General features: G+C 46.2%; 1 protein-coding gene across 2 annotated transcripts; it reads right to left on the bottom strand.

Annotated features, from left to right (window-relative positions):
• Window positions 1-6,765: 6,765 nt before the first annotated feature.
• Window positions 6,766-21,659, bottom strand: LOC120372635 (adrenodoxin-like). 2 transcript variants are annotated; one of them, XM_039489904.1, is made up of 4 exons: window positions 21,391-21,659; window positions 11,698-11,822; window positions 11,017-11,146; window positions 6,766-10,689 (listed from the first exon to the last, which is right to left on the bottom strand). In XM_039489904.1, the coding sequence occupies exons 1-4, from the start codon at window positions 21,567-21,569 to the stop codon at window positions 10,572-10,574; spliced, it is 552 nt and encodes a 183-aa protein (XP_039345838.1). In that variant the 5' UTR covers window positions 21,570-21,659; the 3' UTR covers window positions 6,766-10,571. The 2 variants fall into 2 exon arrangements, with proteins under 2 accessions (XP_039345838.1, XP_039345839.1); XM_039489905.1 differs by lacking the exon at window positions 21,391-21,659 and adding an exon at window positions 20,533-20,889.
• Between the last annotated feature and the right edge of the window lie 811 nt (window positions 21,660-22,470).

A 22,470-nucleotide genomic window follows, 5' to 3' on the forward strand; every position in this document is an offset into this window, starting at 1 on the left:
CCATGTTAGGTTGATTTTATAATGAAGCGTCTACACAACCAACCCCGTTCCGTCGACCTAAAGGGCTCTTAAAATCGACTTCTGTACTCCTCCCCGATGAGGGGAGTAGCACTAAAACCGACCTTGCTGGATTGAGTTTGGGATCATGCAGATGCAAATCAACGTTATTGGCCTCCGGGAGCTATCCCAGAGTGCTCCAATGTGACCACTTTGGTCAGCACTTTCAACTCCGATGCACTAGCCAGGTACACAGGAAAAGCCCCTTAAACTTTTGAATTTCATTTCCTGTTTGGTCAGCGTGGTGAGCTCAGCAGCACAGGTGACCATGCAGTCCCCCCAGAATCACAAACAAGCTCCAGCATGGAGCGAACAGGAGACACTGGATCTGACTGCTGAAGCGGGGAGAAGAATCTGTGCAGGCAGAACTCCGATCAAAAAGAAGAAATGCTAATATATATGCCAAAATCGCACAGGGCATGATGGACAGAGGCTACAACAGGGACACCCAGCAGTGCCGCGTGAAAGTCAAGGAGCTCAGGCAAGCCTACCAAAAGAGGCAAATGGTCGCTCCGGGTCAGAGCCCCATATATGCCGCTTCTACGATCAGCTGCGTCACATTCTTGGGGTGGGGAGGGACCACCACTGTCCATGAACACCTGTAAGTGGAGAGTCTCACACAACACGGAGGAGGATTTTGTAGAGGAGGAAGAGGGGAATGTGCAGCAGGCAAGCAGTGAATCCATTCTTCCTGGCAGCTACGACCTTTTCATCACCCTGGAGCCGATATCCTCCCAAGGCGGGATCCCTGACCTTGACGGTGGAGAAGACCCCTCTGGTGAGTGCACATTTGTAACTACAGTACAGGGTTTAAAAGCAATAGTGTTTAATGTTTGATTTCCCCTGAAGACTTAGGATGCATTGGCGGCCAGTACAGCTACTGAAAAAGTCTGTTAATGTGGCTGGGGATGGAGCGAGAATCCTCCAGGGACATCTCCATGAAGCTCTCCTGGAGGTACTCTGAAAGCCATTGTGGAAGGTTTCTGGGGAGGGCTGTCTTATTTCGTCCTCCACGGTAGGACACTTTACCACGTCAAGCCAGTAGCAAGTAGTCTGGAATCATTGCAGCACAAAGCATGGCAGCGAATGGTCCTGGGTTTTGGTCGCATTCAAGCAACATTCAGTCTATATCTTTCTGTGTCAGCCTCAGGAGAGTGATATCATTCATGGTCACCTGGTTGAAATAGGGGAATTTTTGTAAGGGAACAGTAAAAGGACCCCATTCATGCTGGGCTGTTTGCACTTGGCTAAAAGGGATCATCCCAAATAGCCACGCAGAGGGGTGGGGGGAAGTGTGTGCTGCACATCCACCCAAGAACTGCAGCCCCTCCTTTTAAATGGCAAACTCAACCGGCATCGTTTGCTATGGGAAAGGAGGGTAATGCAGTTTGAAACCATTCCCACATGTTATGAAGACAGAAGAAGCCAACTCCATGTACCCTTTGGCTTATCATGGCTGCCTAGAAACCGAATTCTGTTGCCCAGCCATGTGTGATGTGTCACCATACCAGCAGGTGCTCAATATAAATGGCAAAATGTGACCTTGTACCTAAAGCACATGTGCTGTCTGCTGTGAATGGCTTGATTCACTGTGAAAGAGTCTCCCTTTTGTTCTCAGAAATGTATCTTCTTAAATTTTACTCTCCCTTTTTATCCCCCCGCAGGTGCAAATGTTTCTATGCTCCCCCTATCATCTCTGTCCATGAGGTTATCACAGATGAGAAGGCGAAAAAAACACACTTCCAATTACATGTTTTCCGAGCTCATGCAGTCCTCCCACACTGATAGGGCACAGCTCAATGCATGGAGGCATTCAGTGGCAGAGTCCAGGAAAGCATTAAGTGACCACGATGAGCAGAGGCAGGATGCAATGCTGAGGCTAATGGGGGAGCAAACGGACATGCTCAGGCATCTGGTGGAGCTTCAGGAAAGCCAACAAGAGCACAGACCTCCGCTGCATCCACTGTACAACCGCCTGCCCTCCTCCCCAAGTTCCATATACTCCTCACCCAGATGCCCAAGAACACAGGGGGAGGCTCCGGGCACCCAGCCACTGCACTCCACAGGATGGCCCAAGCAACAGAAGGCTGTCATTCAAACAATTTTGATTTGTAGTGTGGCTACAATAAGCAATGTGGCCTTGTCCTTCCCTCCTCCCACACCCCACCAGGGGTACCTTATCAGTTATCTCCCTTTTTTTTAATTAATAAAGAAAGAATGCATGGTTTCAAAACAATAGTGACTTTATTTCCTTTGCCAGCTGTGATCAAAGGGGGAGGGTAGTTGGCTCACAGAGAGTTAAAAATCAACAAAGGGGGCAGGTTTGCATCAAGGAGAAAAAACACACAACTATCACACCGTAGCCTGGCCAGTCATGAAACTGGTTTTCAAAGCCTCTCTGATGCACAGCACGGCAACCTGTGCTCTTCTAATCGCCCTGGTCTCTGGCTGTTCAAAACTGGCAGCCAGGCGATTTGCCTCAACCTCCCATCCCACCATAAACATCTCCCCCTTACTCTCACAGATATTATGGAGCACACAGAAAGCAGTAATAACAATAGGAATATTGGTTGTGCTGAGGTCTAACCTAGTCAGCAAACAGCACCAGCGAGCTTTTAAACATTCAAAGGAACATTCTACCACCATTCTGCACTTGCTCAGCCTAAAGTTGAACAGCTCCTGACTACTGTCCAGGCTGCCTGTGTATGGCTTCATGAGCCATGGGAGCAAGGGGTAGGCTGGGTCTCCAAGGATAACTATTGGCATTTCAACATCCCCAACAGTAATTTTCTGGTCTGGGAAGTAAGTCCCTTCTTGCAGCTGCTCAGACAGCTTGGAGTTTCTAAAGATGCAAGTGTCATGCACCTTTCCCAGCCATCCCACTTTGATGTCACTGAAACATCCCTTGTGATCCACCAGTGCTTGCAGAACCATTGAGAAGTACCCCTTGCAGTTTAGGTACTGGTTGGCAAGGTAGGGATATGGGTTCCGTCTATCACCCCACCACAGTTAGGGAACCCCAGTGCAGCAAAGCCACCCACTATGACCTGCACATTTCTCACAGTCACTACCCTTGATAGCAGAACATCAGTGATTGCACTGGCTACTTGAATCACAGCAGTCCCAACAGTAGATTTGCCCACTCTAAATTGAGTCCTGATTGACCGGTAGCAGTCAGGCATTGAAAGCTTCCACAGGGCTATCGCCACTCACTTCTCAACAGTCAGGACAGCTCTCATCTTGGTATTACTGCACTTCAGGCCTGGGGAAAGCAACTCACAGCATTCCAGGAAAGTGGCCTTATGAATCATCCCATACCTGCAACACTATGTGGTCCCACCAGTCTGTGCTTGTGCCGGGCTCATAATCGGTGTTCCACTGTATCAACCTGCCCCACTGCCGCCATGAAGTCCCAATTGCCACATCCGGTGCTTTCAGGAACGTCTGTGGCCATATCCTCATCACAATTGTCCTCGTGCTGGCGTCTCTTAGCCAGGTTCTGCACATACTGCAGTATAATGCATGGGGTGTTTACAATGCTCGCAACAGCAGCGGTAAGCTGAGCGGGCTTCATGCTTGCCATGCTATGGCGTCTGCACAGGTAACCCGGACAAAAAGGCACAAAATGATTGTCTTCAGTTGCTTTCATGGAGGGAGAGGAGAGTGACAACATGTACCCAACCTCCCCCCTCCCCCCCGCAACAATGTTTTTGCCCCTTCAGGCACTGTGAGCTTTACTCATAATTTCAATGGGCAGCAGAGACTGTGGGAAATGTGAGATAGCTTCCCACAGTGCACCACTCCTTGAGTCAATGCTAGCCATGGTATTGAGGACACACTCTGCTGACTTAATGCGCTTAGTGGGGACGTACACAATCCACCGTATAAAATCAATTCCTAAAAAGCGACTTCTATAAAATCAACCTAATTTTGTACCCTAAGAAGCAACATCTTTGCTCTGTAGTGACCCAGCCCTCTACCAGTGATCTATGCTATACATACACCACTACCTACTGCCAGGAGAAAGGAGCAGGAGTCGGGACTAAGGACCGAAGATGATCAGGGCAAGGTGTTGTCTCTCTTTCATTTTCAGGAGGGTCCTGTCAAGAAGTGTATTTCTTAATAAAATGCCTCCCACTGCTTTGTCCTTTGCCCATTTCTGCCTGCCTCAGTGAAGCAGTGAGACAAAGAAAAACAACTGGGAAAAGGTTGTCACATAGGACACTGTGAGGGGCTGTACTGCATAGGGTGCTAAATCTGCAGTGGCAAACTGGACACTCATCAAAGTGACTCTGAAGCCCTGACGCTGCATCATGCTCTTGTAATCCTGAAATAAACTTGGGAACCTCTAATTGTCCTGCTGGGAAATTGAATCTGACCTACTGGTGGTGGGCTGAGTATGTAGGAAAGACCTGTGCAGGGCAATGTCTCCATAAATCCATCAATCCCTAGTCTCTGCTAGCTGTACTTTTTCAGTGATGTTGTCCTAAGGGAAAAGCAGCAGAAATCAAAAGCCTATAGTGGATATTTGGAAGGTGTCAATCTTTTATCCTCTGTTACACATTACCTAAAGGCCCTGGGGTGATCTTCCAGCAGCCAAAGAGGGCTAGGATTCACTTCAGCACTCCTCTAGGCCCAGCCAAAGGCATTACTGCTCTGGGAAGGTCTTCAAGTTCTGATATGGATAGATGTTTTGAGTGAATTCAGTGCCCAAACTGGAGAGATTATAAGAAGGGGAAGAAGATCAAGGGTGCAGAGTGGGGAGGGTGTCTTAAAAGGAACTGAGGTTGTATTCCCTGCCTTGTTGTTTTATTATCTTCACTGAAGGATCTGGTGATGCTGCTGTACAGAGAGTGCCACCTTGTGTCCAGTTGAAACCTACAGGAATGACTCCTCAAACTGTAGCCATCAGCCTAAATCTCTCTCTTTAAGTAACCAGATGGAGCTGTTTTTAGCAATGTTGTTCTAGAAAGTCAAGCCTTATGTTTAATGACCCTGACTAAAGGTCTGATCAAGGGGGTAATTTAGCTCTGGTTTTACTAAACTTCATCAGTAAGGGCTTGGTGCGGCAAAGCAAAACACAAAACCAAGGCTGGGAATCCAGATTCCCACTCTAGCCAAAACTCAGTTTGAAGGTTCAGATAAATAATTTGGTTTGGACTCATCTTAATTTGATCATGTGGAACCAGTTTTTGAACTATCTATTCTACCTTAAACCCCTTACACTTGAATAGTTAAAGTTCTGGTGTTCTAATTAATCTAATCCATGTGTCTTTCTATTGTGCTAAGTATCATCATTAAAAATGATAATACTGTGCACCTGAAGGGGATGTGATTGGTAGGAACATGCATTAAAAATGTGGAATACTGAAAAGGTCAGCATTCTGGAATATTAGGCCTGGTCTACACTACGGGGTTAGGTCAAATTTAGCCACATTAGGTCGATTTAAAAATGACTACATCCACACAACCAACCCTGTTCTGTCGACCTAACGGGCTCTTAAAATCGACTTATGTACTCCTCCCCGGTGAGGGGAGTAGTGCTAAAATCAACTTTGCTGGGTCGAATTTGGGGTAGTGAGGATGCAAATCGACGGTATTGGCCTCCAGGAGCTATCCCAGAGTGCTTCATTGTGACTGCTCTGGACAGCACTTTGAACTCCGATGCACTAGCCAGGTACACAGGAAAAGCTCCGGGAACTTTTTAATTTCATTTCCTGTTTGGTCAGAGTGGCATACTCAGCAGCACAGGTGACCAGAAATCATAGAGCGTAGAATGTTTCTACGCTCCCCCATCATCTCTGTCCCTGAAGTTATCACAGATTAGAAGGCGAACAAAAAAGGCACTCACAATGACATGTTTTCCGAGCTCATGCAGTCCTCCCGCACTGATAGGGCACAGCTTAATGCCTGGAGGCATTCAGTGGCAGTGGCCAGGAAAGGACATGATGAAGCGTCTGTTAGGGGAGCAAACAGACATGATGATGAAGCATCTGTTGGAGCTGCAGGAAAGCCAACAAGAGCACAGACCACCACTGAATCCACTGTATAACCGCCTACTCTCCTCCCCATGTTCCATAGTCTCCTCACCCAGAAACCCAAGAACGCGGAGGGAAGGCTCTGGGCACTCAGCCACTCCACTGCAGAGGATGGCCAAAGCAACAAAAGGCTGTCATTCAGACAATTTGATTTTTAGTGTGGCTTCAATAAGCAATGTGGCCTTGTCCTTCCCTCCTCCCGCACCCCACCCGGGCTACCTTGTCTGTTATCTCATTTGTTTTAATTAATAAAGAAAGAATGCATGGTTTCAAAACAATAGTTACTTTATTTCGAAGGGGGGAGGGTAGTTGGCTCACAGGGAATTAAAATCACAAGAGTTTGGGTTTGCATCTAGGAGAAACACAGAATTGTCACACCAAAGCCTGGGCAGTCATGAAACTGGTTTTCAAAGCCTCTCTAATGCACAGAGCGCCTTGCTGTGATCTTCTAATCGCTCTGGTGTCTGGCGCAAAACAACTGTCTGCCGTTGCTTTCACAGAGGGAGAGGCCACTGGCTAAATGTACCCCAAACCACCCGCAACAATGTTTTTTGTCCTATCAGGCATTGGGAGCTTAACCCAGAATTCCAATGGGCAGTGGAGACTGCGGGGACTGTGGGATAGCTACCACAGTGCACTGCTCCGTAAGTCGATGCTAGGCATGGTAGTGAGGACGCACTCTGCCGACTTAATGCGCTTAGTGTGGATATGCAATCGACTGTATAAAATCAATTTCTAAAAATCGACTTCTATAAAATTGACCTAATTTCATAGTGTAGACATACCCTTAGTCACCAGGGTTCTAGAATGATAATCATCTTATTCCCATTACACTAAGGGTCTGACATAAAATGCATGATAAACGCAAGACAATTCAACCGACAAGCAGAAATTCCCTCCTTAACTCACCCTACTGCATTTACTGTAGCACACCATACAATAGCATTGATGTACCAACTCACTTTCAGAGACCCCTGCAAATGAATTATATCTACTGGGCTCAGGTTAGGGGTGTATATGTGTGGTGTGTCATGCTGCTTGACTTTTCATGATGGTTTGGGTTGCTGAAGAACCTACTTATCTTTGGTGATATGGAAGATATGTGGAGTCATTTTTCTGAGGAGTGTTTTGTGAGGGAAGGAAAGACTTTTGTTATTATTAAACCTTTATTAGTAGTGCATTCGTGCCAACAACCAAAAGAATCCACTGAAGCTAAAGAACATAGTGCAGAAGCTGAAAAAAATGGGCCCATAACATGCAAGTACCTGAACATGTCTCTGGTTAATGCATGTTGGGGAATAAGGAACTGGACCCCAGCAGTCTCTGCTGTTGCTGCTATCACTCCCCAGCTCCTCAAGAGTGGTGACACAATCCAAAGGTGTGGTTTCTTCAGGCAAATATGGGAAGAACCAAGTGCAGAGGGAGGGGCCAGTCTCTTGCTTCTCAGTAGGCCCCCATTCTGCACAGGCCCAAGACAGCTGCTAGAACAAAGCCTAGCTGCTTTCAGCCACCAGGTCATTCCCGCTCTGCTCTGAGTGGTTCCTCGGAGCAGCTCGCTTTTGGATTGTTAGCTCAGTAGCAGCCATTCCCTTTTACTAGCTTGCTTTTGGGGACTATCCAGGGTGGAGCTTTTCAAAACCAAGCAGACTGTGAATGACAGGGTTATAATCCCATCTAGACCGTGGTGACCACATTAGGCACTAGGCCCAGGAGACGCGTAATGAGGCGGCACTAACTACCCTTGCCTCATTCTTGAGACATCACCAGAAGCCCCAGCAGCTTTGAAAATCAGTCTGCTTCTATTTAGGTGCCTAACCCTAGGGCCTAAGCAAAGGATTAGTGGTTTTGGGTGCCCAACCCGATTTTCAGAGAGTGCTGAGCACCCATTCTCTGAAAATGAGGGCCCTTTAGCAGGTCTCTAGTTGGGTACTCAGAAACCCAAAATGGACTAGTCACTGCTGAAAACCTGGCCCAAGCCAGAAAAATGTGTCTTTAAAAAGAAAAACAAAACAAAAACCCTTCTGTGTGCTTCAGGTTCTGCTTCTGTACAATAGGGATGATAACTCTTCCCTACCGCACTGGGGAGTATATTGTGAGGCAAGGGGCATTCAGCAAGCTGGATGGAACCCTTCTATTATAAGTGGGGTTTAACTTGCTTCAGAGTCTAAAGACATCATGAGCATGATAGTCATTCTGGTGAAGTGTGTTGTGCTGTTATTACCCATACACATTCATGCTACAGCCCGGTGCAGTATTTTTACCTCTTTGTGTATCACCTTCTCAGTATCAAAGCAGCAGCTCAAAACACCCTGCAGGCCACCCAGGCAATGCAGGGCAGAGCATATTTCTAAGAACAATGGAATCTGTATAGAAATAACAGAGGGAGCATAAAAACAAAAATGCCAGGAGATGCAGGTGACAATGACACTGGGTTATTTACCATTGACAGTACGGTTGGCAACATCAGGTCAACTACAATAAGACCTGTCTAGAATCTTTGCTATTTGAAAGAGTTTGGCTAACTTTTTTGTTCCATTTTCTCATGTAAGTGCTGCTGGTTTCCAGCCTGGGCTGTGCCAAATCACTGTGAGAAAGGCTTTTTTCATTTTACTGCCAGCTAATTCAGGAGCAGGAGGCACTGGAAATCTCACCAAAGAGCCTGTTTTCACATGCTTCCCAGTTTAAAATGGTTCACATCAGCATCTAGCAATCTGCATGCTTATCCCAGCCAAAACAGGCTAGGTGGTTGAAATCAGCCACATGGGATTGGATTGCACGTGAAGAAGCAGATTTATGGCAGATGTCAGGCACCAAACAATTTGAAGGAAGATGCAAGAAACCCCACAGTAAGCAGATGTGGAAAAATCTGCCCCTGAAGGACTCATCCTAATCTCTAAAAGATTAGCTTAAAGTAACCCTGAAACATGACATTTTATCTCCCTTGCAGTACTCTTTTGTTAGCATCAGCTATTATAACTCTGGACATTCTTGTTATTCATATAAATGTCCAGCCACTCTTTAAATCTTGCTAAATTCTTGGCCTCAATGATATCTTGTGGCAATTAATTCCACTGTCTAATAATGCATTGTGTGAAAAAGTATTCCCTTTTATTGCTAAAACATAGTGCAAGCTGATAGACAGTTTCCCATTAGGGCATTGTTTTTTGATTGCCTGATAAATGCATTGTGAATTTGCAACCAAATCCTTACTTCTGAGAGAAAGATTTCTGAATGGAAAACCTGAATACAGACTTCAAATGTCCATGTGGCTTCAGTGGCAAGTTTAGAAATTTCACTCAAACATATAGGGTACGTCTACACTGTAGTCAGAGAGGTGACTACAGCATGTGTCTACATGCCAGAGCTAGCTTTGGTCTAGCTAGCTGGAATACAAAGATCAGTGAAGCCGAAGCAGCGGGCTAGCTGCTTGAGTACATACCTAGGGCATGTCTACACTGGCTCTGGGAGTGAGCCTCTCAGCCCAGGTCTACAGACTTGTGCTAGTGCATTAAAAAGGCTGCAGCTTGGCCTTTCAAGTCTAAGGGAGAGTGAAGTGAGCAGGTTGGGTTATACAGCTTATGCTGCTGGGGCTTCACTGCTATTGTCATTTGAGACAGATCAAAGCGATCTTGGATACGACGACACAGGCTGCAGTCACACCTCTGACTGCAGCTTAGACATGCCCATCAAGAAAGAATCCAGGAGGTAAAATACATCTTTTAAAACAGCAACTGCATGTTCATGCCTCAAATCTCCATTTCATTCATTGTACTATCAACCACATCAGGAAAACAAAAAGTTAATTGGTCTAGAAACCCAGTGATTAGCCTTTTATTTTTGAGCTGGAATGGGATACAATAGTGGGGAAAGGAGCAAATATTTGGAGAAATTAGCACAGTTGGTGCACATTGGCACAAAACGTTCATATTTATGGAAAAAGAATTCCATTTCTGTGTAAAATAGCAGAATCCTGTTATCAATCCATTGCTATTTATCAAACTAACTTAGCCTATTTAATCAAGCTGATGCATGCAATTATGATTCTAGCGTCCCCCCAACTATGTCAAAAAGGGAAGTCTCTCTACAGTTAAGTAGCCAGATCCAGCAAAATTCCCAACAGTTACTGTGAATGGCACGTCCTTAACTTCAAGGAAGGGAGAGAATCACCTGTGTTTGCTATGGCCCCAATTCAGCAGAGCATTTAAGCAAAACACTGAAGTGCTTTGTTGAACATCAGCAGACTTAAGCATGTTCTTAACTCTAAGCATGTGCTTAAGTCCTTCAAGTTTAGCACATGTGTAAGGAAGAGTTTTGCTGAATAGGGATGGATCCTGAATCAGGGCCTATGTGACCTAATGCAAACTGGTCACAAGGCTCAATGGAAACAATAAAATATAACATACTTAAAAAAAACGCCTAAATCAAAGGGAAGGTTTTGTGCAGGTGCCAATGCTGGTTACTAATATTATTTGTACATTATTTGCTTTGCTTTCCCACTTCCAGCTCTCTCCTCATGTCAGCAACCTCCACTGGGACCTGGACAGTCAAACCATCCATCGCCTTCTTCACACACACCTGGCAGCCTAGGCGTGATCTGAAAAGCAGACACAACAGAATGAGCCTCAGACATTTTTATGGCAAAGGAAAGAACCCACTAGCTCCCACCGCCAATGCCCGCACCATTCTGTTTTGTCCCCAGATTCATACAACAGCTCAGCTATCACAGGATGGAGGTAGCACTACCCTCCCAGAGGAAGGAGATTCTTAAGACACATTCATAATAGAAAATAAATCACACCCTCTCAGTAACTGGTGCCTTATAAACACTGAGAGACTGGATTACGAGGAGCGAGACAGAACGTTCCCAGTCCAGAAAGTGGTGGGTTTCTGTAGGCCAACTCCAACAGGCAGAAATGCTTACGTATCAGTGAGTCCATAGGCCAAATCCAGCATGTCCAGCTCCTCGTCTGTAATGGCATCCAACTTTTGAAAGACGTCCTCCTCAAAGATGAGGTGACACGTGGAGCAGGCCAATGTCCCTTCACAGGCACCTGTGGGAAGCGGGAGGGGTCAGCACAGTGCATCAGAGAACAGCAAGGAGGTAAGGGAGACATTCTTGAGGAACTGGGAGAAGAGGCGGCCATGCCTATACCCAGGCCGAAAGTGCATCAGGAGAGGTTCCAGAGGGAAATCAAGGAGCCATTCTTGCTACTAACATTTACTGACAGCCCCATGCCTCTTATCCAGAAGGCTCCCAAAGCCAAATGAATATAGTTGAAATATGAACATATTTATCTGGATGTATCAAATAACCACATTAATACAGTCCATGGGATGCCAGCTAGGACGGGGTGCACAGATATTGATGTTCTGGCCCTTTAAATGAGACAGGGATGTGAAACCCCTGCTCCCCGGACACAGACATACTCATTAAGGACTGTGTGGCAGAGAGAGAAGCTGGCCCCCAGTTCAGCGATCAGAGTTTGACCCAACCGCAGAACTGATGATAACCAGAACAATGAGTGACGTTGACAGTCTGCAGTCTCACAATTCCCCGCATTGCTTATTTCACATTTGTGCTTGACCCTGGGGGGGCACCTACCAAAGCCGTCGATGCCCAGGTTTTGATTAACCACCACTTCCAGCAAACTCTCCCCTTCTTTGGCTGTGGCCGTGAGTCTCTCTCCATCCCGGTTTATAAAATGCACCGTCACTCTGTCCGCAGAGCTGTCAAACAAGTTACAGGAGGTCAGTGCAAGCTGGGCCACCGCCACCTATGAAACAACTGCCAGTTGAGCAGGAGAACGAAGCAGTGATCACCTGAGGAATTTACATAAGCACCCAGCTTCTTGAAGGGCTACAATGCAGTTGCATGAAAGTCCCTACACTATGTATCTTCATGTGTCAGTCCTTGCCATTCCCTGCACAAGGAAGGGCAAACTAGAGCCATTCAAATCTGAACAGACTCAAACTTTACCCCTTCAGCAAATGTTTCTAAGAACAGAAATTTGATTAAGGGTGAATGAGCATACCCGTGCTGCACCTGCAGCCTGTGTATGGGCTAGCGGTGGGACACTGTTGATTTAAACCCAAAGAGCTTGCTAGAATATGCTATTGCTCGGCGAGGGGGGCCTCTCTGGGCTAATCCTGTATGGAGTGAAGTGAGGATACTGCACAGTAAAGCTGCTCAGGATCAGATTTAAATTGTGCAAACAGGGCTTGCTCTCCCTCTCCCCGCCCCCGGGGGGGATTATTTGCTAAATGCTTCATTTCTACTCTTTGTTAGTTCAACCTCTGAAAGAGTCACTGGGAGCCTTGATAATACACCAAGAGCTAAATTCATCCTCATCATAAGAGGGAGACAGCTTTCAGTGTATGAATGGAAGTCACACCCGTTTTCACTAGGGCTAGATTTGGCCCTAAAACTCTATATGAAGGTGAAGGTCCAGGAACTTTGCTGAATATGCCCATTCTGGCTGGAAGTCTGCATAAAACTCACAACCTGTTTCTGCAGGGATGCTTACAACAAATCAACGCAGATACGTTGCCTGTAATAACTAACTGTTGCATTATAGCAACAATAATAGATCAGACCCAGCAAGCACAGTGTAAAACCTGAGATGGGTTCTTTCTGCCTCTACTGAGGTTATTCTGAAGTGCTGCTCAAAAGATGGAGAGGGATTTTCTCTGGATATTAAATCACTCATCCCCTATGCCTTTCTTTGCATGAATGCAACCTAATCGGATTCCTGTCGGCTGGAGAAACGAGACTGGGAAATATGGAGCATGTAGTATAGACAAGGGAATCACAACGGAGGGCTACCAATTAAACACATCTGGCCCTGAGCCTGCTGTAAAACATACACTTGTGACTTTACTTGGGTTCCCCAGGGTATGCCATGGCAGGAAATATTCACAGTCTTTGTGATCTATAAACTGCAAGCACACAAGCTTCATCATATGGAGCTCCTAAAAGTCATATGGGTCCAATTAGCATTTCTGTGGCTAGTGTATTTCTGTTACACGTCTCCTATGCAAGAACAGAGGCAGGATTTTGGTAACCCAACTGTGCTTTCCACACAGTGCTACCTCCACAATATTTAAGGGGTGGCCAAACAATTCAGATAAAAGACTTTTTTGCCCCAGACTTAAACGGAACATAGCTAACAATTGCATCATTGCTGATTTTCACAGCTGCCCGTGCTGCTCTGGGTTCCTCCTGGAAGCAAAGTTGTCAAGATACCCCAAGAGGAGCTGTCTGCATGCTGGTTCTGGAAATCTCATGAAACAACCTGTTCTGGCCCAGTTTGGCAGATCAATTACATCCAAATTACAGATGGTGAAGTTCAGCATCTGCTGAATGCTTTGAGGTTCAACCATCACTACAGTAAAGTGCCAGAAACCTCATACCCCAAGGTTACAAAATCAGGACCGATAGCGCTAAAATGACAGGTGAGGGGCTCTGAAAACAACATCCAAGAGAGAAGTGGAAATCTCAGATGAGGTGAAATCATTCTTGCTGAAGGGAATTTGCAATTTAAATTGACAGCCCTAGAGACCTATGGAACAGGCCTGCCAACACTGACCTAGAACCACCATCTCTAGGGAGGAGAGGAAAAGATCAGCCTCTGTATCTCACTCAGTCCTTAAGAACATAAGGATGGCCATTCTGGGTCAGACCCATGATCCATATAGCCCAGTATCCTAACTGTTAACAGTGCCAGATGCTTCAGAGGGAATGGACAGAACAGGGTAATTAGTGAGAGATCCATCCCCGTCATCCAATCCCAGCTTCAGGCAATAAGAGGTTTAGAGACACCCAGAGCATGGGGTTGTGTCCCTGACCATCTTGGCTAATAGCTATTGATGGACCTAACCCCCATGAAGTTAGCTAATTCTTTTTGAACTCAGTTACACTTTTGGCCTTCACAACACCCCCTGGCAACAAATTCCACAGGTTGACTGTGCATTGTGTTCCTTATGTTTGTTTTAAACCTGCTACCTATTAATTTCATTGGGTGACCCCTGGTTATAGTGTTATGTGAAAGGATAAATAACACTTCCTTATTCACTTTTTCTATACCATTCATGATTTTATAGACCTCTATTATATTCCCCCCCTTAGTCATCTCTTTTCTAAGATTTTGTCCTCAATGCCAACTTTGACAAGAAGATGGCCAATTCATGCCACCCAGGTGGAGACATCTGTCCCATAGGAGCTAGACTGAGACCCTCCCCCAACTCATTTCCCATCAACCACTGAACAACCAAATAGTAAAAAAGATTGGCCTAGTCAAGAGGTTCACTGGTGATCTAGAAGCATATCACAACACCAGCTCTCTGAGCATTTAGAACTCGATGGGCTGACAGAGTGGCACACTGAATACAATGGCATCATTCTGCATAGCACCTATGAACGGTGACCTGCCCATATGCCTGTGAATTCACAAGGCAAGAATGGTCTCCAAAGCCAACAGAACTTCACAGCAGCTTAGTCTCCCTGCACCCCACTCTCCCAGGTTGACTTTGCAGATTGCTCTCTCAACCCTCTAGAAAGGGATGTCACCCATCTAGCAGCTTCTGATACACTCCTGAGCAACAGAAGTGTTGCTGCAGCCAGGTGGCCTTGCTTTTGTCATTGCTGGCATTGGAAGAAAGTTTTGCAGCCTTGAGAATGATGTGTTTGTTTAGTAGAGAGAATTGGCCAAGCCTGCAATCTTCCGGTTTGCCCCTTATACAAGGCTGAATGAAACAGCACCCAGTTTCTCACAGTCAGAGTAAGACTTAAAGTGAGCAAAAGTCAGCAAGGCCACATTCCTGGAAGCCCAAGGGACAAAGACACATGCAGTAACACTCAGATGTGTTGGGAAATTATGACACAGTCTACCGATTTCTTAGCAATATGCCCACAGAGTGCAAGCACACAAAATCAAACGACCTAAGTGTATACCAAAGGCTCTGAAGTTTCCAGTGTAGCTGCCCAGAAGGATGTCCTACATTGTATTTAGGCTCAGTTGCCTCAGGCATGCTCTTGGAAAGCCCGAGAAGTAAGCAGAGGGAAAACTTGTCATTAGGGATATCCCGGAGAGAGCTGAAGCAACAGCTGGGAGTGCTTATGCAATGTGTTCATCCCTAGCTGTGCTGTGCAGCAGGCAGAAATCAATTATTTCTGGTATAGGGAGTCCTCCACTGATTTCTTTCTATCAGTGAGTGCAGAAACAAATGAGAAGGACTTAGGCATAGGTGCCGACTCCGTGGGTGCTCCAGGGCTAGAGCACCCACATGGAAAAAAATGCTGGGTGCTGAGCTCACACCGGCAGCCACCCTATCAGCGCCTCCCCACCCCACACCCCAGCACTTCCCGCTCCACAGTGGGCTCAATGCTTCAATGCCTCCCCCTCCCTTTCTGCGCCTCCCACCTGCCATGAACAACTGTTTTGCAGCATACGGGAGGCTTGGAGGGAAGGGGAAGGAGCGAGGATGCGGTGCGCTCAGGGAAGGGGGTGGAAGAGGTGGGGCAGGGGTGAAGCAGGGGCATGAAGAGGTGGGGAAATGGTGGGGCCTTGGGGGAGTGGTAGAGTGGGGGCGGAGCCTGGGTCAGAGCCAGGAGTCGAACACCCCCCGGGCCTTTGGAAAGTTGGCACCTGTGGACCTAGTTCAGATGGTAGAGGGGAATGAAAACTATTCCCAAATGCATTGGATAGAACATGTAGCATATACCTACCTCATTGTAATGAATGGTCTCTGATCCATCCTTCAGAAGCAGGTGAAAAAATTTACCTGTGAAAACTCCACTGTGAGGAAGGGAGTGGAAATTCCTTCGCTCTACCAAGCTTACTGATCGGATTACCTCTGCACCAGTGATCCAGAATCACCATGATTGTGTCTAGTGCCATCTATACTCTTAAATAATAGTTGATCACGAGCATTAATTGTCACGATTATGCCCTTGTTACAGTGTCTCTCTAAATGATTAATGCTCTCTTGAATCCTAGTAAAATGGATTCCATCAGTAGCCTCCAGTGGTAGAAAATTTGAAACACTGATGATTATCTCTTGAAAAAGCCTCTGCCTAGATTTAATCTAAACTGGCAGGAGAAGGGAGCAGAAGGGTTGTCTTATTTCCTTGTCATTTTCAGGAACCCCTACATGTTTTCCCATTGCTACATAATTCAGATAGGCAAGATATAATTCAGAGACTCATGTACCATAAAATTAGGAGCTCTGCCTATTGCTTTTCAGGGAGTTTCAATCACAAAGCAATACCTAGAACCTTTTTTCAGGGGAGGACCCCCTGGAGATGAAAACAGTAAGAGAAGTCAGGCGGGAGACCTGTACCACTGTAGGAATGGTTTCTTATACACACTCATGTCACATGAGTAACAAAAATGGCCCATTGCAGCCAGAGGCAGAGAAAAATCTTCAGAGCCATTTCAACGCCCCCTTCCCCCCAGTGAGGGTACGTCTATACTATTTGATGTATCAGGGATCGATTTATCGCATCTCGTCTAGACGCGATAAATCGATCCCCAAACTGATGCCTGTACTCCACCTCAGCAGGAGGAGTAAGCGGAGTCGACGGGGGAGCCGCAGCGGTCGACTCGCTGCCGTGAGGACGGGCAGGTAAGTTGAACTAAGAGACTTTGACTTCAGCTACGCAAAGGCTTGGGTTACACAGGGGGGTGAGGGTCAAACTAAGATACGCAACTTCAGCTACGCTATTCATGTAGCTCAAGTCGAAGTATCTTAGTTGAACTTACCTGGCCGTCCTCACGGATGCGAGTTGACCGCCATGGTTCCCCCGTTGACTCCGCTTACTCCTCCTGCCGAGGTGGAGTACAGGCGTCAATTTGGGGATCGATTTATCGCGTCTAGACAAGATGCGATAAATCGATCCCCGATACATCGAACACTACTGGCCGATGCAGCAGGTAGTATAGACGTACCCTGGGTCAACAAAGCAAGCCATTTAACAGTCTGTGGAACTTCTTCTCAGAAGTCTGAAGCCGGTGTCTCCCAGAATCTTTCCCATTTGTCCTAGAAACTGAATAAAAGGATTGGCTCCTTCAAAATAGGGAAAGGCAAAGTGGTAGGATTGCACTTAGCGGTGGGCAAAATGTTTTGGAAGAAGGAAAAGCAAACTCCAACCTTCACCTACCTTCTGAACCAAGCCTTCAGCCATCACTAGGACACCAGTGTTACAACCACCCAGGCATGGAACTTTCATTGACTTCAAAGGGAATTCAGCGTAAGAAATTCATGTGGGCTCGTGCCCCAAGTCATATTCTTGACTAAGTGGGCGCTGTGGCAGCTAAGTGATAGCATGGTGCAGCAGACAGAGCACTGGACTGAGAATAAGGCACCCCAAGTCCTGTTGCCACTGACTCCTTGTATGAGTTCAGGAAAGTTGCACAGCCCCACTGTGCCTCAGTTTACCTCTCTGTATTGTGCATGGGTGCATGGATGTAAGCAACCATTCAGCTCTGTGGCACAAATCTCCTGCCTTACTAGACTAGTCAGTTCACTCTCCTGTCTTCACAGACTATTATTCCAACCCTGCAGGGTAATATTTAAACAACATAAGATGCAAACCTCCTGTTGATTGCCATTTTTACATCAGGACAGAATTCCTATTTATATTACATTTTGCAAAACTCTTGTTGTTCCTTAACAAAATCTTGGACCAAGATTTTCAAAAGAGTAGTGATTTTGGGTGTCCAATTTGAGACACTTTAAATGTGTCTAATTTTCAGAGGCAGGTGCTCAGCATTTTCTGAAGATTTCTGCAAGATGTTTCAATTTGGGCAGCTCAAAAACTGAAGCACCCACAGTCACTAATCTTCTCAGGCTCTACATGATACAGAAAACTAGTAGAGGAATGGTCCTTTAAATGTTTATTTTTTCCAAAGATATTTCATAAGGCCATATGAAAAAGCATGGTGCCAAAAAGTACTGCTGGAAAGAATTTAGTAAGCAACAAACTAATTAAAAAGGAAAACAGTTGATAGTGGCTGTTCATAAGTCCCATTTAACAGGCTTATCACTACAACCCCTTTCTCTAAGGTCAGATAACAAAGTGGCCTATTGTGTTTTCCATTTTGCTGGCTGGGCTCTTTTTCTAGATGGGTCTTAATCTTTGCTAGCAGATTAAAGCCTGACTCGGATCACATTGGTTTAGAAGAGCTACAAGTTCCCTTTCTTTTCCCCAGGGAAATGGGTTTTCCTTCCACATTACCCTTAACACAAACGGAGCTCCTTCAGGACTAACTAGAGAAGATACCATCAGAACTGGTGAGAGCCTTGAGGTAAAACTCAGACCCACCCAGAAACTCTGTTTGATTCTGCATTCCTTACTCTCACAGAATAGCACCATCTACCTCACTAGCCTCCTTTGTCAAGCCTGCCCCCACACCCACCCTGCTTTGCCAATATTCCCCACCCTTGTTCTCCCATTGGTCAGCTTCTCACACAACGTCCTCTATAGCTATTCCTGTGCTGCCCCTTACATATGGCACGACTTCCTTGAGCAAATCTGCAAGGCTCCTACCCTGCCCACGCTTAAGTCCTTAAAACGCCACTACTGCTGTGCTGCTTACAATAAGCCAAGTTGCCTTGTATCTAAATTGCCTGTTGTTGGTCCCCTTTCCCTCACTAGTTGCCATGAGATGGTGAGCTCCCAAGAGCAGGGACCATCCCTCTCAAGTATTTGGAAAGTGCCTGCACATCATGGACAATACTGGTAATAACAAACCACACTAAATTAGTAGCTTGCAGCTCTATGCTTTTAACTGACATTCTACTTTCAAAACCACCCAAGGATTTGGTGCCAGTGAAATACTCCTTCCGTAATCCAAGCCCATGTACTGTTTGGTTTTGGATCAAATATAAATGCTTTGATCTGACTGTAAGGGGTTGGCCTGTTGATTGTTTGGGCCCAATGAGGCATACTCTGATCTCTGGGGGACTTTCTTTTAAAGGTGCAGAAAGCAGCTTTAAGGCACTACACCTGACCTGCCAGATGCTGCAGGGCTGTTTATGTCTGATTTAAGACATATTTTTAATTGCTAATCCAAAGATGGATTTGCTGACCCCTATGCAACCTCCAAACTGCTTCTGGGATCTGGTCCTGGGCTGGGATTCTGCAAAAGGAGAAGGAAGAAATTTTTAACTTGTGAATTTAAGAAGAGCTGGATTGATAGGAATGGGTCTTCTCCCAGCCCTTATTCCTGAATACTCTCCCCCGTCCTTTAGCTGGCAGACTCATCATTAAAAGACAGTCCTATCAAAGAACAGGAGCCTCTCTAGAATGTGCTATCCTGATGGGATCTTAAAATCCTTCTGCATAAAGAGCTCACGTGCTCAAGAACTGACGTTGGTTACTGTTCTGTGTAGTACCATGATGGGGAGGTGGGTTTGCGGCTTGGTCTCTGCCTTACAGTGCATTCCTGAGTGGAAAGTGAGGAATCCGTGTTGTTCAACAGTGTCCCCTGTGGCCAATTAAATAGAAGCTCTTATTGGGATCCATCCACTGGAAAGGCAGATGGCTCCAGCATGCTTGCCCAAGAACTGTGGAGGGATGTAAAGATTGGGAGATCCTTAGGGGAAAATGTAAATAAATGGTGGGATCCATCCGAGAGAAAACAGGGAGAATTTGGAAAAAAACAAAAAAAACCTTGTGTTCCTGTTTGTATGTTAATAGTGTAACAACCCCTATAGTAAATGTGGAGTCAGCTGTATTGCCCCCAAGGAGGAGTTCCTGAGAACCTTCTGCTCCCAGCTGTGAGGGTGATAGTCAGTGCAGTGCAATGTGCGGTGCTGGCTTCTGCCCAGGAAATGCGTGCACTGCTGCCTGCGCAGTGCTGCCAGCCTTACGAGCTGGGGAGTGAAGGACAAGGTCAGAATCTGAACTCGCGTGGCTGTAGCTAGAAGCCTTGGCCAGCCCCAGGCCATGTGTTGAATACATCCTTCAAAAAAACCACACCACACTAATAAAACCCTGAGAAGATATCTGTAATTCCTTAAACCCCACTGGCCCTTTCTGAGAAAAAAAGGTTACTGAGGTGAAGTATTTGACATCTTTAGGACACATGACATGATCTCACCTTTCCCCCAGGCACTGAAATATAAACCATCCTGCAGCACTAGAGTATGTAAAGCCATCGCAATGGAAAATGGGCCCTGGAGCCTTTCGTCATACTAGGAATCCAGCCCTACTGGCAGTGACTGAGTGTATTTATCCTCTGATGGGTGTTTGGAGGCATAGGAAAAACGATGCAAATCTCAGACCAATTTCTACCAAACAGGGGTCCACATCACAAAAAACACTGTCACGGTTTGCATTAATTGGCCCCCTTTTCGGCTGTCTCCGCAGAGAGGCCGAGGACTGGCTCGGGCAGTGTGGTTCAGCTGGACTCAGGAACCTGGCTTTTCCACTGACCTGCTGTGTGACCTTGTCAAAGCCACTGCATATCTCTGGGCCTCTGTCTCTTCCTCCACCCCCATGTGTCTGTCTTGCCTCTTTAGATTGTCAGCGTGGCCTCTCACCTTGTATTTGTACAGCACCTAGCACAACGGGACACTCATCTCAGTTGGGGTCTCTATTATAACACAGACAAACAATAACCATCACCAGGCTATGGAGACTCAGCTGCCCTCTCACCCTCCGGGTCAGCAGTGAAGCACTTGGCAGGAGAAGAGGGAGAAGGAAGCTTGCAGTGCTGCTATGAATAAAGAAAGGATTTCATTCTTCAGGGCTGTCCAACTAGCACTAAATTCAGACAAAAAAAGAAAGGAACCAGCCAAGGTACATAAATGTTGCCACAGTCAGAGAAATACTAGCCCCCAGCATTTGCTAGAACTCACTCAGATCTAAATACAGGAGGTATTGCTGAACTTGCCCCTCAGTGGCTATCCCCCACTAAATATTATCTACTGTCCCAATTCAACCCCCTGTCGACCACTCTCCCTTTAGGACACCAAGTACAATAAGCTAATGAGAGTACACAGGGCAAGAACCATGCACAGATTCAGCAGAACATCCACCCCAATTGTCCGTTGGGTGGCATTGCCTCTTTCATTCTAGATGCAGGTGAAGCCATATCTCCCACAGACCGGACTGTGGTCTTACAGTCCCAGTCTCACCTAATTAGGGGATTGCCTGCTATTTATTTTAAACACCCTCACTAATTTGTCTGTGCCACCCACCTCAGCAGGCCGAGATAGAGGCATGAGGGGTCAGACTGTTTTTCCTGAAAGGTCCTGGAAGAAATAAGGTAGAGTTGAGTCTTTTGCTTACCCTGTGTCCCTTGAGACATCATGGAGCCTGTGTGTGGAGCCGAAGCTTCTCTCTGGCTGCAGGCTGGCAGGTGCCTGACTGTGCTCAGCTATTCTGAGGCATTGAAAAGACTGAACTTTGCCCAAATTAAGTCCGTTTAGCAAGGGGCGGATAAGCCGTGGAGCGCATCGGGCCATCATGCTAGCTGAGTCCTGCTTTAAGTTTCCTTTTTTTGTTGCAGGGCTGGCTAGCTTCTGAGGTATAAGTACAGCTGAGAGAGGGGGGGAAAAAAAATCTAGGACAGCCTCCCTGTGGAGGAGGAAAGAGGGTGTATCCTGGACCTGACTACAGCCCAACCCACTGGTGGAGTTTTGTAAGCAGCAGTAATATGCTGCTTACAAAGCAGGTTAGAACCCCAACTGATCACACTTCACTATTCTTTCCAATTCCTGTTTCATTCTAGCAACTAAACAAAGCCATTTTCAGATGCTATCTTCAGTACAATATGTATGTCTGACCTGTGGGTTGAAACAGCGCACTGGGACTTGAAATGATTGCACTCTATTGCTGTCTCAGCGAGTGTGTGTCCTTGAGCACTTACACTAGTGAGCTAGGACTCCTGGGTTCTATTCCTGATTCAGATGCTGTATCACTATGAGCAAGTCACTTCATCCCTCTGTGCCACAACTTCCTTTCTGTAAATTGGGCATCTTTACCTACTTCACAAGGGAGAGGAGCGGCTCAATTAGTGAATGGTTTTGAAATCTTCAGCTGCAAAATGCTGCGCAAGCGTGGATTATCCTAGTCATTTAAATGTACAGGGAATTTAGTACTGGTGGTAACCCTAGAGCCTCAAGTTATTCCCAAAACAAGTATGATCATGGCAGCAATAGTGTCCTCTGCCCTGTAACAATGTCCTCACCCCTGACCTGAAAAGGACCCACCACAATAGATGAGAGGCAAGTCCAGTCTTGGGCTGATCATTTCAAAAGACTGAGTTACCCCTAAACAAATCTGATTAATTTGACAGTTAATAGAAATATTTATTTTAATTATCTATATCATAATATATCCTTTACATTACTATAGAGGCATTGTTAG

Source organism: Mauremys reevesii, linkage group 9 (genome assembly GCF_016161935.1).
Source record: "Mauremys reevesii isolate NIE-2019 linkage group 9, ASM1616193v1, whole genome shotgun sequence".
Taxonomy (NCBI): Eukaryota; Metazoa; Chordata; order Testudines; family Geoemydidae; genus Mauremys; species Mauremys reevesii.